The sequence below is a fragment of the Erpetoichthys calabaricus genome, chromosome 2 (genome assembly GCF_900747795.2).
Source record: "Erpetoichthys calabaricus chromosome 2, fErpCal1.3, whole genome shotgun sequence".
NCBI classification, from domain to species: Eukaryota; Metazoa; Chordata; class Cladistia; order Polypteriformes; family Polypteridae; genus Erpetoichthys; species Erpetoichthys calabaricus.
The window spans coordinates 230,244,652-230,265,737 of NC_041395.2; the positions used below are offsets into that span (position 1 = coordinate 230,244,652).

The 21,086-nt window shown below is 38.3% G+C and overlaps 1 protein-coding gene across 1 annotated transcript in view; it reads left to right on the forward strand.

Moving 5' to 3' along the window:
* The first annotated feature begins 6,568 nt into the window (after window positions 1-6,568).
* Window positions 6,569-21,086, forward strand: part of LOC127526653 (uncharacterized) — a 61,627-nt gene continuing 47,109 nt past the window's right edge. The window contains exon 1 of the mRNA XM_051922596.1: window positions 6,569-6,761. Within this exon, the coding sequence (XP_051778556.1) occupies window positions 6,661-6,761 (101 nt within the window). The 5' untranslated portion in view covers window positions 6,569-6,660. The remainder of the gene's footprint in view (window positions 6,762-21,086) is intronic.

Sequence of the window (21,086 nt, forward strand, 5' to 3'; positions counted from 1 at the left end):
TGGTAATGCTCATCTTCAAGTAATCCCATTCAGATCAATCAATGATTTCCTAACCAGTTTTCTAGATTGCAGTCAAATTGGCCTGTTGCCATCAGGAAGTCATTGCTTGCACAGTACTTGGGTTTTAATAATTTTTAAATTATGCATTCATCTAGTTGTTTAACAAAGTATTGACTCTGCCTCAGTAGCTACTGACATGTCTGTTAAATCTTGTCCAAGAGAGCTTTAGGTTGCTCAGTACCTTCACTGTGATTGCTTCAATAATAGTTATTCATCCATCCATTTTCCAACCCACTGAATCCGAACACAGGGTCACGGGGGTCTGCTAGAGCCAATCCCAGCCAACACAGGGCACAAGGCAGGAGCCAATTCCGGGCAGGGTGCCAACCCACCACAGTCAATAATAGTTATGTGGAACGTAATTCAAATGTGGTGCTTCTCTCCTTATTTAAAAACCACCCTCTTAATCAGGTAGTAGTAGTAGTAGTAGTAGTAGTAGTAGCAGTAGTAATGTTAATATTCACATGTGTACAGAGTACACCCAGCTAAACTTACCATGTAATCAAGCAGAGCAGCAATGAAAAGAGGTTTATAAACTGTTATTCAGTTCACTATAAGATCTGTCTTTGTTTACCCTAGGAATACATACTGTTTCCGACATCTGCAGGGTGCTTTAGGGTGCTTCAGATGAGGACTGTACGTTTTTGAAACCAAAGGTGAGTTTTTGAGGAGACATCATTGTATGCATAACATGTTACTTTCAGATGCTTCTTTTCTAAGGAGTGTTGTGGGACAGAACAGTAGAAAAACTGTCTGAAAATATACAACTTATAAATAAATGCACATCCTGTAAAGTCACACAGTGACACAGAGAAAGAGGCAAGGTGTCTGGAAGATATGTTTTCAGTTTTTGGAAATAATACACTCATCAGAATGAGAAGAGTAATTTGAGTGAAGCCAGAAGTTCTACTTAAGGTTGCATCTCTCTCTGTATTAACGTACTGCACTTTGGGGAAGGCTAATTTATATTTGTCCTACATGGGGGCAACTAGGCCAAATGAAATTTGTTTGTTGAAAATCGAGTTCACAGGAGCTGAAGATTCTGGATAAATGTTAAACAAAGCGACTACTGTATACATAGGCAGTAGTGCTAGTGTTTAGTAATTTCCTCCATCACTCCAGGGCCAGTCATAAACTAGTGTTAACTGTTACCTTTGAGGTTAACTTTAAAGTCACACTCCTGTCTGGATCCATAGTGACTTGTGAAACTTTGCCTATTTATTTATTTAGTTTTACCCACACTTAAAAATGCTCAAATAATAGTTTTACAGTATATTTTACAAATGACATAAATACCTTTTTGTGTCCAGTTTCCCAGGATGTCAATATGTCCTTAAGCTTTTTTGGAACCCAAGTTGTTATCAATCCCTAACTCCCCCAAGGCACACATACTGTATACACTTAACATTAAAAAAAGGCACCTCAAAATGCCAAAATGTATAAATGAAATGCATTAAATTCCCAAATTCATACATGGAATCTAACTATAATCACCATTCCTCTCTAATGTGTCATCCCGGCAATCGGCAAATCAGAGACAGTTCATTCGTGTATATGTACAAACATACATTCTCAACACTGCTTAATTCAAAGTCCTATTGTGCCATAGCTGATCCGGCCAGCACTGGGCACAAAGTCAGCCACCATAGTCAGCATCATCTGTAGCTGCAGGAGTCACATTTGCAAGTATATTTTCTCACTGTTTACTTTGCAAGTCTACTTACAAAAGGTATGTATTTATGATCCACCACCTTTAGATAATCTAGAATAATTTATAAATTTAGTGTCACTAAAAAATCTTAAACAAAACAAGATATGTTTGAAAAGCCTAAATAAGAAATAATGTAGTCTAGGATTAACTCTCTTCATATACTGGAAGAGATTGCCACCTGGTGGTTAGAAACTGTATAATCATGTATAACCTTATAGAATTAGAAGTTAAACAAAGAAGTTCTTCTTGAATCCATCAAGCAAAATACAGGAAACTTGAATTACTTACAGTATTACCATTTTCAGCAACTTAAATACATTTTTAGATATAGTGAACTGGATACTCATTTTTGTAATTAAATGTAATGTGTAGATAAATGAATAGATTAAATAAATAAAATGACAGTTATACGTGATCCAAAAGCATAATGTATTAAAAAAAGTAATTCTTCACACTATCTTTACAAATTTATATATTTTTAACTGCTTGTTAAAATCAGCCAACCTAGGCATATTCAGGTTTGTGTTTCTTGGGTGAAATGGCAACACACTAATTAATACTTTGGATAACCCCCCAAACCCCATACCCAACCCCCCCCCCCCCCCCCCCCCCCCCCCCCCCCCCCCATTTCCAGTCCTCTATGTTCGACTTTCAGCCTGATTAGTGTCTGGGTATAGTCTCTACACAATCTCTCTGTGGTCATATTTATTTTGCATGGCTCCCTCTCACATCATAATGACATTCTATGTCACCTTAACTGACGACTTTAAATTTTCTCTGTAGGAAGGAATAAAATGGAGTCTGTACTTGTAGTACCTGCATAGAGTACAGTGAAATACTTGCTGTCATGTCTAACCAAGTGGCCGTACTCTGTAAGCACAGGGATGGTTTCTGCATTGTTCTTGATACTGCTTTGATGTGGAGTGAGTCTGTATTAGAAAAAGCATGACTGACAAAATAATAATTGTTTTCTAGCAATTGGTAAAAAGAAATACACAGTACTTCATTTATAAATAAAAATATATCCTATTAATTTGTAAGAATGCAAGTATAAATCATGAGATATAGTTTCCAAATGATAAAACTCAAAAGTGCACTGGTGATAGTGACCCAAGTAATTTTGTCAGAGCTGACTTATCAAATTTGGGTATCTCCTTTACACATTTATGATTATCAACATGCATAATTTGCTTCATTTTGTCTCAACGGTTGCATATGCATATTACATGTATTTCTTCACTCAGATGGAAGGTGTTGCTGATGGGCAACACTGAAATGCTTTTCATACATAAATATAACTAATAACAGCAATTGAAACAAAGCAGTTCAAGGTCAAAACAAAGCCTTATGATACTTTAGGTTTGGTGAAAACAGAAAGTACAATTCCTTTTTTCCATTTCATAGAATGACAGGAGCAATGTAATAATTTTTATTCCAAACTGACTTTTACAGACACTAACACATTGTTACTGTTGATAATCTGATAGCCTTCACAATAAACAGAAGCCAACATCGGGTCCACGGGTCATGGCACAGGAGGGAGACACCCAAAGATGTTGCAACAACATAAATGCAGCTAGCCACTCACCAAAAGCAACCTCATCAATTAAAAAAATCAAGAAATATTTGTCTTATTTATTTATTTTTTGCCTGACATTTCTGGTAGGTATTTTCTTCAGCATCTAGCCCATTGATGGTTATTATGATCAATTTTGCAGCCATCTGTCCATTGTCCAATCTGTCCATTCCATTTAGTGTCATGGGGCCAGTGGCACTGGGTGTGAGACAGGACCTGACTCTGGTTGAGGAGATAGTGCTTTGCATGGCTCATTTCAGCACACTAATGCTCTTTTTATTGTAATCCACATTATTCACAGGATTTACATTTCACATCATATTTGTTTTAAAGTCACTATACCAGAATATCCATCATCAAGCAGCTTCTCTAAAAATGTAAAAGTTTCACAGTGCTTAGTGCCTCTATCTTATAACATCAGAGACTTGTGTTCATTTCTTAGTAAAGTCATTGTATGTGTGCAGTGTGGGCATTCTGCCCATGTCCTCAGTGGTTTTCATCAGGGGACTCATTTCCTTCCGTATTCAAAAGACAGGCAAGTTACATTTAATTAAACTGGTGCAGTATTACCTTCTGCGGTGGGCTGGCGCCCTGCCCGGGATTTGTTCCTGCCTTGCACCCTGTGTTGGCTGGGACTGGCTCCAGCAGACCCCCGTGACCCTGTGTTAGGATATAGCGGGTTGGAAAATGACTGACTGACTGAGTATTACCTTATGTGGGTGGTGTGTGTTTGTGTCCTCTATTCCAGTCATTCAATCCATGGTCATTTCTGGCCTTGTCTGTATTACCTCCAGGATGAGCATCAGTTCTCTTGTGTTTCTATAATAGAAAAGCAAATCTAAAGCACAGGTGAAAACAAACTGTCCTATGGCATCCATTTAATCTTTGTTTTAATGCTGTATCTGCATCAGTAACTACGAAGAAATGTTACATAGTCATTCAGCAGTTTACCAATGTCTAATATGCCTGCGTTGCTCCCACTTTTGTCTCTCATGCAACTGCCATGGAATCTGGAGCCCACATGTCTGCTCCACAATACTTTTTAGGATGAGCTCATCTGGGCCATGTCAGTCACCGAGCTGTTCTGAGAAAGAGTAGTGAAACATTGAACAGTGCTGGGAATATTCTGCAGAAGTGGATGAATTGCTTTGAGGAACCCCTAAAAGTAGTGGGAGAGCTGGAAGCATTAGCTGGGGTTTGAATCTATCTACTGTATGCAGATAGTGTCATTGTTGTCATTCAAAACATCCGCAGTGTCAAGACAACAGGGTGATGACATACATCCAAAAATTAATAAACACACTGGATATTGTGGAAAGGTTTTGAATGACAAGCTTTTTCAATGGGGATCAGAAAGCCTTGATAGTACTTTGGGATTTCAAACTAGGGTGGTGGTCTCCATTTCTAAAAAGAGGACAAGAGGGGTGTGTTCTATAAGTATAGAATAATCACACTCTCCAACCAACAAGGTCTCTTTGTGTGTTTCTTTGCTCACTCTCAGTGACAGGAATAATGGGAAGACCTCAGAACATTGAGAGGAGCTAGCTGAGATGGTTTGAATATGCAATTAGGAAGACCTTTCAATGCCATGCATAGGAAAAAGAATAGGTACAGCCCACTGAGATAAGACCAAAGGACATACCCAAAACACCCTGGAGGGACTATATCTTTCAACTGTCTTGGGAACATCTGGGTATTCCACATGAAGGGATGGAGGAAATTTAAAATAAGAGTAAATAAAATTGTAAAAATGACAGTGATGCATAATGAATCTACAGCAAACTTGTATTTAGCTGTTAAAATTAGGAGGTGGAAAGAAGTGAAGAAAAACTACATGGAATGAGTCTCAATTACTGAAAAAAGACTTTGTAAGGAAATATTGGAGAATTAAAGAGCCTAGTGTGAAGAGTACACACATTCTACTACATTATGTGAATTATGTGATGCAGAATATATATACTGTACATATGCAAATATATACGGGGCGAGCAAAAGTAGGTTTACAGTTGGGAGCAAAACATAGAGTTTATTCTTGTATCATTATTTATTTATTAATAATTGCATTATTTATTTGTCTTATTATTATTATTATTATTATTATTATTGTTCATCCTTTCTTATGATTTATCTTTTAGGTAATGATGGCTGGTAATAAGCACTTACAAAATGATACCTAAGTACACTGCCATTGTGACATTCTTTTGAGTTAATAAAGCTATTGTAATAATGATAACCTGCATGCCTTTTTCCATACAAACAACTATAAACCTACTTTTGCCCAATATATATACATGGAAGTGAATGTCTGTGAAATGGTTTGCATAGAGATCCAGGAAGGGAGAAAATGAGTCACATATCTTAAAATAGTTTTTTATTCCTGCCAGGTGTCATCCTCAGAGGAAAATGATTAGACATACAGGAATCAAAGGCATTATATAGCTGGTGAAGGGTGGGGATGGAGGGAGAAGTTGTGTGGGTAGGGGGGATGGATAAGTAAGATGGGATTCAGAAGGTGTTGGTCATAAAGTCTTTTTTTATTATTTGAGTTTTCTTCTTTTTAAGCCTGCATATGCTAGGTTCAAGTCCAAGTGCTTGTTAATGGGATTTTCATTAGAGAGCCACGGTAGCTATATATATATATATATATATATTAAATGGGTAGTTAGTTGTACAATATTTAAAGTCTCACTTCCAGAAAATAAAGCCAAACACAGATTTAGCTTATGAATATCAAAAGAAAAAAACACAAGTCATTCAAATAAGTATTCATTTTGTAATCGTTTTTCATGAAGTACGTCGTTCAATTCAAATTGTATAAATGATAGCCAAATCAGGCGAATACTTCAGGTGTAAAAATCCATTAGTGACAATATTACTTTTTTCAGAGAAAAATAATGCTGTTCATTTTGTCCTATTATTTATTTCCATAGATGTAATAAATAAGTAAACATGTGAACTTTTCTTTATGTACACTGCTTCAGTAAGAGGATGAAGTAATGTCTTTTAATGAAGTTACATTTTGTTCATATTTTAATTGTTTACGATTTTAAGAAGTGAACATTAATAACAGAATGAAACAACTGACTCAGATGAGGGCGCGTTTTTAAGCAATCATATAATTCATGACTCGTTATTGTTCAGTCTGATGAGTGCCTCGACCCGTCTCTCTACAGCAGCTAGGACCACTGAGTTCCGTCTGCTGTGTGCTGTCATAGCCACCGCGTCTCGTTTCCCAGGAGACGGACACTCAGGCGTACAGCCCAGAAAGAGCGTCGACTTGATCGGACGTCCAAAGGTAGCTTGAATTGCCCTGATGGCCCACGTGTTGCACCGAGGTGGCAGGGGGCCATTTACTCCTCTGGCAGTGCCACTTACCCCCGCGCGCTATCTCAGGCGGCCCACTGCCTACACAATGTAAGTTGTTCTACCTATTACTTCATATAAAATATATTAATAATCATAAATAGATACATAGAGAGACAGCTAAACCACTGTTAGGTGAAGTCAGGGAGAAGAAATGTGAAAACTAATCTCCGCTCGTGTTTTGGATTAAATGCATGAATAAATACAATTGCATTAGAAACAGTGTTCATGGATAATTGTCTTAACATTATTACATGTTAGTTGTAGGATGTTCTTCATATGCTGCAATATATATATCTCTTATTGTTTTCTACTGCGTAAATACACTTTAAAATGATTTGTTTGAACAACTTAATTCAGTTGTGTGTAAAAATTCCTTGTAAATGAACCGAGTAACTGAAACTTAGTTCAAGTGAGTAGGTGGACATTATTCAGTTGATTTCCTCAGAGTTATTTTAACTGACAACTGTCAACATAAAACATTTTTGTTAAACCAAATTACTAAATGTTAAATTGACAAAATGTAAACATGTTTGTACAGTCCTCTATTATATGATAATTCCCTTTCAATTGAGTGAACCCTAAAACCAAACCTGTAAAAGAATTGTAACATTTTAATTAACATAATCACAATTAATGATCATTTAGTAATATTGCCAAGGAACCAATTACACCAAGACGATTAATGTTTTGTATACCCTCTTGTCATTCAAGTGGTGTAGTTTGTGCAATAGGTTTGGCAGAATATGGAAGACAAATGTGCCCAAAGCCACCTTCATATCCACACAGATCTTTGGCACATAAACTACTGTTATGTCTAGTCTTAATCTTTCTCTGATATTACGAGAGTAATGAGTATAAATTGCAATATCTTCACAAACTAAACATATGCAAATAAGGCTTTTTTTGCTAGCAAAAATAACTCCAAACGGCTCAAACATTCTGGAAATTATCCCCAAAAATAGCACTCTGTCAAATCATATTTTCTCCAACACTGGAAAATGTAAAATAAATAAATAAGTAAGGTGATTTAGAACATTGCTGTGTTGTATCCTTTTATGCCAATGAAATTAATTTGCTTTTTATAACCTTGTTATTATGACATCCACACATATTTCGCAAAGTAGACACATAAAACCTACAGAACCACTCATTTTTGGTTGAATCAACTTAAACCAGCTGTGTAATGACAAATATTTTAAAAAACCTAGCTTTAAAACATATTTATTTTTAGTAAAGTCAACTTAAGATAATTGGGTAATGGCAACATATCCTAGAAAGGACTTCTGTGAATGATGCTTTTAATTAAACCAATGGAATTTATTTATATGTTTCTACATAAATTATACTTCTTAACGTTTCACCCAAGTAATTCAAGTCCGTGTACTAGAAATGGGCACATAAAGCTGTAAAACCTACTCATTTTGAGTAAAGTCAGCTTAATTCAGCCGAATAACAGCAACATAATCCAGGTCTTCTTTGAGAGAAAATGCATTTAAAATGCAGTGCATCATTTTACTTAGCCAGTGTTGCAGTTTTATTATGCCCAGTTGTACGTTATAGTAGATGTAGTAGTGTTGTGTGTCAAAGCCTGTGACAATGGTTTTCAGGGGCAGTATTCTAATACAGTAATACAGTAACTAGAGACTCAATTTCTTTGGCCTTTTTGCTGATAGAATACACAAGCCAAGATATATGTTGTTAGTCAACTGTCCAAGTATGGATAACACTCATCTGAATGTACTTTTGTACAGTATTCTTCACTGAGTATAGGCCTTTCACCAAATTAAAATTACAATACAATAGCAGATATATTGAGAGACAATAAAAAGTAAAAACAAAATATATCACAAGGTGGTAAAGCTGTTTGCCTTGCTTCCAAGATGCTATCTACATAGAGTTTGCATCTTCTCCTAGTGTTCACATGGATTTGTCTTCAGGAATTTGGGTTTCCTTCCAAATCCAATAGATGTCAAAGCCTGATTAGTTGCTGTCTGTATATTGTCCAGATATGAGTGTGTATAACCTACATTAGCATGGCACACCATCCAGGACTGGTTCTCTCGGGTCCAGCCTAAAAACACATGAACATGTTTATATGGATCCAGTAATACAGTAGATAAATGGATGGATAAACCATATAATGTTTAACTACAGATGAAACCAACATGGATGCAATTAGAATAATATCACAGTTTGAAAAATGATACAATATTATCAGCAGATAAGTAAAACCTAAAAATTATATTAAAGAAATCTCTGAACACAAGGAATTTTCCCTGTTGAATAAATGTTGTAAATATAACATAAGGTGTCTGTCCAATACAATAAGTTTAGCCAGTGTGATGATACCTGAGTATAATGACACAAAGGTACTGTTTTGGCTAATCAGGCTGGAGCTGTCAAGAAGCCACAGATTATGGTGGAGTCAGCAAGTTTCGGGTTAATCCTGCCCAAGGTCATGGACCTAGTCATATGTCTCCAAATGGAGATGAAAGTGTCTGCAGCTAGTTGCTCATCCAGGCTATGGTTGGTACATGAGTTTTGAAAAGGGCTGCTTGGCAAGACAATGGACAGTCTAGACCCTGAGTGATAGTAGCATAGGAATTATTTTGTTTTTGAATTTTTTTAGGTAAGCAGATGTATGAGCCATCCAAACCCTTAGACCAGAATGTTAACGTACATAAGTATAGATTGTTTTTTAGTATAATTCATCAGGCCATCCATCAATTTTCTAACCCATTTATTTAATCCAGGGTCACCAGTGCCTGTCCAATCAGCAATGATTGCAAGGCAGGAATCACTCATCATCATGAGTGAAAAAGTCTAACTGATTTCTGAAAACACATTCTCTTATTATAAATCACCATAGGCAAATAGAGTGTAATGTCCTATCTAATCTGATCAGGTATTTTAATGATTTTTTTTATTTCAGTGGACATAAACAATCCTTTTATTGCTTTTTTTCTCAGTAATATTTCTGCTTTGCCTGTTTGCTTGTTTGCTTTCTATATCAATATGTTAATGTTAGTCACATTTTGGTTGTCCAATTTTCCATTGGATTTTAAGATTTTCACACTTAATAATAGTTAAACTTAATCTATTTTAATTTGTTTTTTTAATTGTATTTCTTTCATAGAAATTTTGTATTAGCATTAATAAATCCCCCAATGGTGGAGGGGGGGACATGATTGAGCAGTAACCTCCCCATGTAAGAGCACAAAGAAAAGTTTCTACACATGTTTTTCAATTTGTGCACACATCAGAACATTTTCATGTCATTTTCGAGTTCAATACATCTCAGTTTATATGTTAATCAAATCCACCGAATTTAAGGTGAAGTCTTTTCATTTTGTCCATGAGTCTCCTGGGTTCCATGAAAGCCCCTTTTCTAATCTTCACATTGGAGACAGCTCATGAGCATGTTTAAATATGTCATTTATAGTTCCTATAAAAAGTATTCACATCATTGGAAGTTTTCAGAATGTATTGTTATGCAACATTGAATTGCAGCAGATTTTTTTTTTTTTTTTAAATGAATCAACCAAAAAAAAATTCTTTAATGTCATAATGAAAACAAATCTCTGGAAAGTGGTCTAAATTAATTCCAAGTATAAAACAAAAAACATTTCACTGCATAAGCATTCACTTTCTTTAATATAACAGACCTACATAATTATAAGTGCAGCCACTTGGTTTTAGAAGTTCCATAATGGAGATGGAGACCAGGTGTCTGTAGTCAAGACATTTGAAGTGATTGCAGTATAAATGCACCTTATCTGGAATTGTGTCGTGACTTGACTTAACCTAACCTAACCTGACCTAACCTAACACAATGAAGACAAGAGAACACTCCACAAAAAGGTGACTGAAAACTTCAAGTCGGGATTGACACAAGAAAATATCCATGTCATTAAATATGCTTTGGTGTCCAATTAAATCAATCATTAATTAAAAGAAAGCTGTAAATCCGCCTAGTGCAGCCCATCCACAAAAACTGAGAGCTTGTGCAAGAAGAAAACTAGTAAGGGAGGCCACCAAGAGACCTATGATAACTGAAGGAGTTACAAGCTACAGTTGGTGGCTAAATTGGAGAGAATGTGAACACAACAACTGGTGAAGCCCAGGTGCTTCACCAGTTACAGCTTTATATGAGGGTACCAAAGAGAAAGCCACTGTTAAAAAAAGGCAAATAACATCTCAGCTAAAGTTTTCACAGAAGACACATTGGTTGCTCTGAAGTCAACTGGAAGAAGGCTCTGTGATCTCAATTCAGAATTTGTGGCTGCGCTGGGAAAAAGGCTGCTCAGTCTCTGTAGCTTGAGCAGATTTGCAAAGAAGAATGGGGAAAATAGCAGTGTCCAGATGTACACAGCTGATAGAGACCTGTCCAAACAAACTCAAGGCTGTCATGACTGACAAAGATGCATCTACTAAATACTATGTGATTAATTATTTTGTGTTTTGTATTTGTAATTAATTTAGACCACTTTGCAGAAATCTGTTTTCACTTTTTATGTGGGTCCATGTCAAAAAAGCCATCTTAAATCCAATGTGATTCAATGTTGCATAACAATAAAATGTGAAAATGTCCAAGGGGGTCTATGCTTTTTATAGGGACTATAAATATGTGACAGAGCCCTTTAGCTCCAGTTTTTGAGAATATTTTAACTTAAATAAGTTATTAAGTTACTCACTTCTGACATTGGTTCTTTCTTTGCAACCAGTGCTATGGGGAATATTCTGGCCCCAACAGTCTTGAGCAAGAGTAAGCAAGTTTGATTATTGCTGGATGGATAACCTATTAAGAGTTAAAGGAAAGAAATGTCTGGCATTAACATAACATTAGTGAGTTGAATTGATTGCAGTACATGTATTAATTTATTTTTTCCCTTTTGATTATGTTTAAGTAGTTAAACCATTTTTTGTTCCTGTGTGGGCTGGAACTGTAACAATTGTTGCAAAACTGCAGCTGAGATTGATTCCAGGCTTCATCACAGTTTGTGTGGTGTTTGCATATTCTCTATTAGTTTGGCTATTCTATGTGCAATATTTTCCTCAAACACCCTAAAGAAGGACATTTTAAGTTAACTGAAAGTTTTAAATTGTTAGGAATGAATGAGTATTTCCTGTGTTAGACAGGTGGCCCATTCACAGTGGGCTTCTTTCATGTGTTTGATGATGCCAGGATACACTTGACAAAGCTGCTTTGCAAAATGGAGCAGTGGAGAGACAGATTTTTGCATTATGTGTACACGTGATTGTGATGTGCCACATTCCCTGTAAAGGACCTTAGGCGGTGAAAAATGCATTTAAATGCGATGCCTAAGATCATTGAAATATTCTCAGATATGACCTTTCTAACTTTCATTTGATTGTTCGTAGGTTGCATTAAAATATGTGAAACATAACAAGTATGTAGGTGGGTGCTGTAGATATGGGCTGTTTACATGGAGATTATTTATATTGGAGGTTTTATTTTAAGCTACTAAAATAGTAAGTGTTGCTGTCATTGATTATCAGCAAAACTTGAAAACACAATGGCAATTTCAAAAATGTATCACTAACAAAACCTATTACATCTCAAATTATTTTATATATTATATATTGCGGGCGGCACGGTGGTGCAGTGGGTAGTGCTGCTGCCTCGCAGTTGGGAGATCTGGGGACCTGGGTTCGCTTCCCGGGTCCTCCCTGCGTGGAGTTTGCATGTTCTCCCCGTGTCTGCGTGGGTTTCCTCCGGGCACTCCGGTTTCCTCCCACAGTCCAAAGACATGCAGGTTAGGTGGATTGGCGATTCTAAATTGGCCCTAGTGTGTGCTTGGTGTGTGGGTGTGTTTGTGTGTGTACTGCGGTGGGTTGGCACCCTGCCCAGGATTGGTTCCCTGCCTTGTGCCCTGTGTTGGCTGGGATTGGCTCCAGCAGACCCCCGTGACCCTGTGTTCGGATTCAGCGGGTTGGAAAATGGATGGATGGATTATATATTGCAGTGTATTGTGTTTACTGTAACCGTAGTATATATAGGGTGGCAGGGATTAGTGCTGCTGGCTTATAACTCCAGAGTTGTAGGTTTGTTTCCTGGCCTCAAAGAACTGTACTCTGTTTTAGTTGACCATTCTAGATTGGCCCTTTATGAGTATGCATTGTGATTAATTCACTTCATTTCTAGGTTTGTTCTCCACCTTGTGGAGCAAACAGGATAGGCACTGGCTCTCTGTTGCTTTGAACTAAGAAATAGGTTAGAAAATGGATGGCTGTTTATATATCTGTATAGTATACTACTATACTATACCAAGAGGGGTCACTCTTGTAGCAACCTTCTCATTCTTAAGATCTCCACAAAAGTCACAACATGCAAAAATACTGTAGATTCTCAAACTGGCTGAATCTAATTTAGGGCGATGGAAAGCTGGAGCTTATCCTGCTAGCAATGGGCTAACGTTGAAAACACTTATGTGTGGCCCATTGCAGTGTCAACTCACCTACACAGGGCCAATTTGAAATCACCAATTAACCAATCTAGTATTTCTTTGGGAACATAGGAGGAAAACCACTGCACCCAAAGGACAACCCATGCAGACATGAGGACAATATGCCAACTAAACATGGACAATCATGAAGTGATTTATTAAACACAACACAGGGATAAACATAGCAACAAACTGAAGCAGTAGTTAATAAACATAAAAACTATAAACCTGCAGCCTATCTTGGCCTAATTATATATGTTGACCCATGTCTATTAGGTGGGTTAGCTTGCCCAACAAGTATCATTTTCCTAATTTACTGCCTCTCTCATTCTCCCTCTCTATCTTTCACCCTGTACAATCTGGACCTCCTACCAACCAGATGCTGAGCTCTTGTACTACTCTCCTGACTGTAGGCAACAGTGGTGATTCAGCATTAAAGGCCCGTGGGGCCCAGACCCTCAAATGTTGTGTCGCCTAGTAATTTAACTTATTATTAAAATGTTTTTAACAATGCTCAGCTTGGTCTTCTTATGCTTCTTATGTTTTTCCAGTTTTCTGTGATATGCCTAACATAGTTATTCTGTAGAAAAATATTGCTTCTTATAGTATATGAAATTGTCTTTGTGTCGGGTACTGCAAGCAGTTTTTAATTGCTGAGGGGCTGGATCAGTTGTCCCTGCAGTGTTCTCTATACACTTGAAAGTGTACACATGTGCCACCTGAACTTTCCAGTGTAGTGATGAGGCTTGAAGGTTATCGCTCATACTAAAATAAGAACTGCCTGTTGTTGTTTTTTTGGTGGGCTGGCACCCTGCCCAGGATTTGTTCCCTGCCTTGCGCCCTGTGTTGGCTGGGATTGGCTCCAGCAGACCCCCGTGACCCTATAGTTAGGATATAGCGGGTTGGAAAATGGATGGATGAATGGATGGATGTTGTTGTTTTTTTATTTGCATTTCTGGTTTGAGCTTTTCCCAGTTGAGGTCATAGGGCACATGAGGAAAGTAAAGTGGTAGAAAAAATCTACTACCATTTGTTTCCTTAAAAATATCCATGGTAATTTTGAAAGAAAGAAAGAAAGAAAGAAAGAAAGAAAGAAAGAAAGAAAGAAAGAAAGAAAGAAAGAAAGAAAGAAAGAAAGAAAGAAAGAAAGAAAGAAAGAAAGAAAGAAAGAAAGAAAGCATTGTTCACAAGATATTATGCTGCTTTGATGCTTATGCTTGATTTTCACCCACCGGTGAGAAGAACAATACTAAATTTGAAAAAGCCTCCAAAGAATCCTACATGTGCTCCTTACACTTTGTGGAAAAGAAGTCAGCTTTAATTAAAAAAAGTGCAGGAAATTTGCAGAAAATTTAAATTATTATCTGCCCTCACACTGACTATTAACTACAAGGTAGTTAACGCTGTTACCGGACATGAATTGAACAATTCAGGTCATGCATTGTCTGTTATCTGTGTGCTCTGTCCGTGTTATTGCGGTTTGCCTTTTTCATCTCAAAGCTGTTCCATTCTACATGTGAGGTGTGGCTGTTTCAATTTAGGCAGTTCATTGCCAGTACGTTTGAGTGATTTTGAGGTTCTCACTTTACTTAGTGTTCAAATCTTTATGGCTCTATTTTGTCTGATGATGACAATGTCAGAGGGTATAACAGTGATCTGTTCCACCAACCCATTGTTTGTTTGATTGATTTTTTGTGATGTGAAATGTGTGTTCATATTTCAGTAGTCATGAGCAAAACAGGCACAGATATTATTAGTAAGTTAAGTTAACATTCACATTAGAGAAGTCTGCACACATGTAGGAAAATTCTGATATGGTCTCACAAATATGCCTCTGGTAGACTGTCTAATCCTGTGGGTAAAAAATTTTTTAAACCCAATTCAGTGGTCATTTCTGTACAATCCTTGGAATCACCTATCAGGGTGAGCCCTGCTGTTTGCAACATGGATACTCAACTACAACTACCTCTAGCAGACACAAATTTCACTGCAACTTTGAGCCTACAAGTCACTTAAAAGGTCCCCCAGGACAGCCCTCAGAGATTGCTCAACCTCTTAAGGGGGCACCCATACCTGAAATAGTGTGCTGCACTTTAGTAGACTAATAGGGTTTCTACTCTTCCTCCAGCCTCACTTTCTTCATATGGACATGGTTAAGCATCTCTGGGAACTTTTAGGTTGCCTGCAGTTAGTGCCCCAGTGACACATTGCTCATTTCCTCTGAGTTTGTCCTTTTCTCACCTTTTCCTAAATCTTCCTGTCTCTAACCCTTATAATACATTCCAGTTCCTTCTGCATGGTCATCTTTTCTCTCTTTTTTGTGGCCTTTCTCTTCTGTACCACCCATTTCAGCCTGCTGTCCACATGCCTACTAGGCCATCTGTTAAGATATAAAGAAACCTTTTGTAATAGCAGAACATTATTTGGTGTTATTACTAGACTTCTAGTGTTATGCATGGATTGTCCATAATGAACACCATGCTCAAACACAAAAATGCTCATAAATTTACCGGATACCAAAGCATCACAGGCCAAAGGACCAACTTTATAGTTGTGTCATTTGATCAATGGCTATATGTGATATCACTCTGGTAAAGAGAGAGAGATTCTGAACTGTTAACTGAAAACCACTTGGTTCTCAATTTGGGTATGACAGATGGTGTATCTGCTGGGCAGACCTGGAAGATCTAAGCAATTACTGAAGGCATACTGGGAACAACTAGTATATGACTCTGTTTGGAAAGAATTAATCTTTCATTCTCAGAAGTGCTTTTCCTGCATTTTAGTACAGGTCATGATGATATAGACTATATGAACCCTGGCCAAAAGGCAGTTGGTGCGTCAGATGGAAGCTATCCTAGGACTCCTAGGTGGACACTAGCAATAAGGGAAGCTGTTTAACTGAAGGAAAAGACTTTGCATACAATGTTAGCAGGAAGGTGTCCAGATTAAACTGAGAGGTACTGGCAGGCCAAAAAGTGAAAGCCACATGGATTTTTATTGAGGTTAGGGAGAATGTTTATAGAGTGGCTTTGAAGAGGTTCTGGCAAACTATTTGACAAGTCAAGAAGGCTAGCAATAGCAGCAAAAACATTACCTCAGTCAAGGATATTACTGAGGAGTGGAAGAATGACCTTGAGAATATTTTTAGGGTGAGCTTGACTGAACTATGTCAGTTACCCAGCTGTTCTCAAAATGTGGGGAAATATTGACAAGTACTGTAAATATTGTATAGAGATGGATAGAGGGTTTCATTCATACACCTACCTCAGCTGAAACAGTACCAAAAGCAAAAGTTGTGGTGCATTCCATCCATGGAGCTAATTTCACTGCTGTGATTGGGAACCTCCACAGTGTCAAGGCCTTAGGGTGGATGAGATGCCTCTGAAAATACTGAAAGTGCTAGATGTTGTGGAATTCTTTTGGCAAAAATGCCTCTTTAATGCTGCATGGACTAGTGTATTGATCTTCATTTCTAGAAAGGAGGCAAAAGGTTATGCTCCAAGTACAGACTAGTCATACTCCTTAACATGCTTGGAAAAACCTATGCTTCGCTACTGGATAGTTCATCTCATAGTTCCATCACAAATCCAGGAGAAACAATGTTAATTCCAATCAGCCACGGTGGACCAATTCTTAGTCCTTGCTCAGATATTTGAGAAGTCATGTGAGTTTACCAATCATCTGTACATGGCCTTGTAGTTTATAAAGAATTTATGACTGCATACTCCATGGTATCTTGTATGGGTTGTTACAAAACTGTGAGTTTCCTGAACTGCTAATGTGTGTCACCTGGCTCCTGTATTTGCAAAACAAGCTTTTCATTAAGTCAAGGGTACTTCTTTTGTATTCTCCTTTTATTATTTTCATGTACAGAAACAGAATATCAAGGCACAGACAAATTTTAAATAATATGCAGTATGGAAACCTAAAGGGTTTTTTTTCTACCTTTAACAGATGATGTTGTCCTCTTGATTTGACCAAACTGAATTTGATGCTGTTGTAGTAAGAACTGTCACCTCCAAATCTAAGGTCAAGGTCTTCTCCTTCTACTTCATGCAGATGTGTTGGTGAAGTTAGCTGGGGGCGCTTAACTTGTTTTCTAAATATGGATCCCAATGCCCCAGTGCAGTGACAGGGACACAGTGCTATAAAAATGGTGCCATCCTTTGGATTAGATGTAAAACCCAGGTCGAGACTCTATGTGGTCATAAAAGATCCCCCTTTGTAAAAAGTAGGATGTATTCTGATGTCCTGGCTAAATTATCAATCATGGTTTTATCATTCTGGACACCGCTAATGATCCCCTGACTCTAACTGGCTAACTGTCTCTCACCCCTTCACCACCTAACAGCTAATGTGTGGTGAGCATACTGGTGCAAAATGGCTGCCATCGCATCAATTCTGCACTTTGGTCTTGGTTGAAGTGGTTCCACGTTAGTAGTATTATGCATGCACTTTCTGTCAAAATGACAAAAAAATGATTCATGAGTTAAGCCCCACCCCTTTTGGATTGACATAATTAAGTCCCACCCCTTCCTGTTTTCCCTGGCGGATGTCTGACCCTTCCTTGAACCCACCCTTCCTGTTTTCCCCAGGAAACTGTCAAGATTTATTTCATGGATGTCTGTCCCTTCCTTGAACCCAAGTCCACCCCCTGTATGCCCCAGGAAACTGTCAAGGGCAGACTTGATGGATATCTGACCCCTCCTTCACCCCGGCCCCCACCTCTCCCGAGGACAAGTCCAGGCATGTTATGGAAGGACCCTGCTGTCCACACCTATTGGTGGCCCCACAACATCCTGACCCCTTCTGAAACTGATGTATAAAAAGCGGCTAATCTTCGGTTCTAAAGACTCTGTGAAGAAAAATGGAATCTATGCCCAAGGTCCCAGTGAAGAGTTGGTTTCGCAGAATCTATTTGAATGACCATTTGAAAAGGGTTAAAAGATGTTTGGTGCCTAAGTTTCTTGAAGGTGAAGCGGCAGACGAAGCTCGGTCTAAGTTGTGCAAAACACGGATGGCATCAAAGGACAACAAGGAAAACTGTCCGCCGCCTTTAGTATTCAAGGACTGAATTCTGCAAATTGAAGTGGCGGTCGAGTAACGGACTATGGGGTCTGAAATGTAGCTCGATTCGAACGATGACGCAATGGAAATCCCTCCTTTATTTTACGCCACGCCCCTTCCCTTTTGTCATAAAAACACAGCCTGTTAGTCACTGGAACCAAAAGGAGGACACGACCATTTAAGAATTTGTTGAAGCTTTTAAAGATCCCCGCATGTTGACCGCTACAGACTCTGAAATGACAGGGATCGGCGTAACAACCTCAGGGTTCCCGCCTGAGGCTCCAAAGCCTGAGGCTTCAAGGCCTGAATCTTACCTATTCTATAACTCGGTACAGATGGATGGCCTTCATGATCACCAAGAATCTGACCTCCGGTATTTAAGTATATGACCCAATTACAGTCTCTGGTCAAGAGACCTTGAGCCAGACTGTGGATACCTTTCAAAGGGTACGGGGTGGTCTTACCCTGTCTCCGCTAATGATGATCAGACAGATAATACCGTCTCCGCTAATGGTGCTCAGTCGGATACCTCTTACCTAGCTCCAGGACAGCCATAGGTGAACAGACAAGTTCCACAGGAACCGATGTCAATCGGACGGTCTGAGACAGATATGGATTGTCCGGATAGTGTGCTGCCTGAAACCTGGAAAAAGGCCCAGCAACTTGTTAAAGGTCTGATGACGTCTCTGCTGGACATTATTGTCCACTATGACCAGAAACAAGAATGTCAAGGCTGCAAGATAGATCATCCCAGCAAGAGAAGACATACCTGCCTCTTTGAACCTGAACTCACCTACCGTCAAGGACGCTTTCAGAAGATTCTGAAGATTTTCCGCAAATATTGGCTGAAACGACTGGCGGTGCAAATTCTGGGTTATTTTAATATTCTACTGCCGATTCACAAAATACACGTAGTGGTTGAAAAGACTGTGGGTGAATTTGAAAATACCAGCTCTATTTATGATACTGTAATGCAGTTTTTTTTTAAATGGATGAATACTCATACTCTGTAACCTGCCATGTGGCAGATGAGTTTTTTAAGCATAATCTTAATTATGAGGGTCGTATGAACCTGTGGACTGAATATGATCTGGATTTTAATGATATGATAGACCTGGTGGGTAATTCTGAACCTGAAGCAGTATATGTCTGAACAATTCAGACTCCTAAATAAATGTTTTCTATATGTTTAAGTGTTGTCAGTGTCTGTTTTATCACCGGCGATGGAGCCGGGCTTGGAAAAACCAAAGATGAGCCGCTTTTTATACATCAGTTTCAGAAGGGGTCAGGATGTTGTGGGGCCACCAATAGGTGTGGACGGCAGGGTCCTTCCGTAACATGCTTGGACTTGTCCTCGGGAGAGGTGGGGGCCGGGGTGAAGGAGGGGTCAGATATCCATCAAGTCTGCCCTTGACAGTTTCCTGGGGCATACAGGGGGGGTGGGGTTGGGTTCAAGGAAGGGACAGACATCCATGAAATAAATCTTGACAGTTTCCTGGGGAAAACAGGAAGGGTGGGTTCAAGGAAGGGTCAGACATCCGCCGGGGAAAACAAGAAGGGGTGGGACTTAATGATGTCAATCCGAAAGGGGGGGGGCTTAACTCATGAATCATTTTTTGACATTTTGACAGAAAGTGCGTGCATAATACTGCTACTCACGTTCAATATGCAAAAATCATTTTAAGTAGTGACAAAAGTGCTATATAAATGTAAAGCTTCATATTTATTATTATTACCTTTGGATCTTGTTCATGAATGAGGGTAGAGATAATAGTGATGATTGACCAACAAAATGCAACATCATTTTTACAGCCATTGCACTGGACCGTGATTTTGAAGCGGGTTTTCAGACCTCAGAGGAAGCTTTTAATTAACCAGTCAATGTATATCACTATGCTCACCTATGGTAACAGGGTCTATGTGATAACCAGAAGAATCAAGAAAACAAACAGCCACATCGAGATTTCTGTGCAATGTTGCACAACCTGCCCAATCCCCTTAACACAGTGATGCGATCAGCAGTTCAGGAAGACAGCTGCTTCTCTAGTTTGAAAGGAGTCATTTGAGGTGGTTTGGACATGTAGTTAGGACGGAAGGTATACCAAGTATGGTCCAATAGTGGAAAACCCAGGCACAGACTATGGACACACTGGATGAATTACGCTGGTCAGCCAGTTCGGAGTCTTACCACAGCTACCTTCACCAAAAGAGCAAAATGAAAATAAAAATAATGATGATCATGACTTCAAGCATTAGTTTCCTGTTCGTGGATAGTGTTGTCCTTGAATCTGATGCTGACAAATAAAGGCTCTGACTACCTTTGACACTCTCTGATTAGATTACACAGGTTGAAAAACTGAATAAATAGAGATGGATTTTTTTTTTTGTCAAATACTTATTTAAAATGCAAATTATAAAAACTAGCTTGTATATGAATGGATATTTCATTGATTTCTTATTTTGTGCATACACTTAATATTGTTAATATGACATATTAATAAAATACACTTTATTGATGCATTTAAATTTAAATACACTAAAGCATACAGAATGGCATTACTGCCTGTTTTTTGGTTCTCTTTCCTTTATTGCCTATTTCAGTTACTCATTATTTAAACTATGCATTATTTAGCTGAGGGAATTAGCATTATCTTCACAGAGGAGCAACTTCCTCTCAAATCTGGATCACACTTCACAAAAAGCTGTTTGGTGTTTTCTCATTGTATTTTAAAAAGTAGCAGGAATGCTCTAATGGGGTTTTGTTTTCTTTTTCTTTGGGAAGAGTGACTGATTAAAATGATGATTCTTTAAACTGATCTGCTAACCATAAATCTCT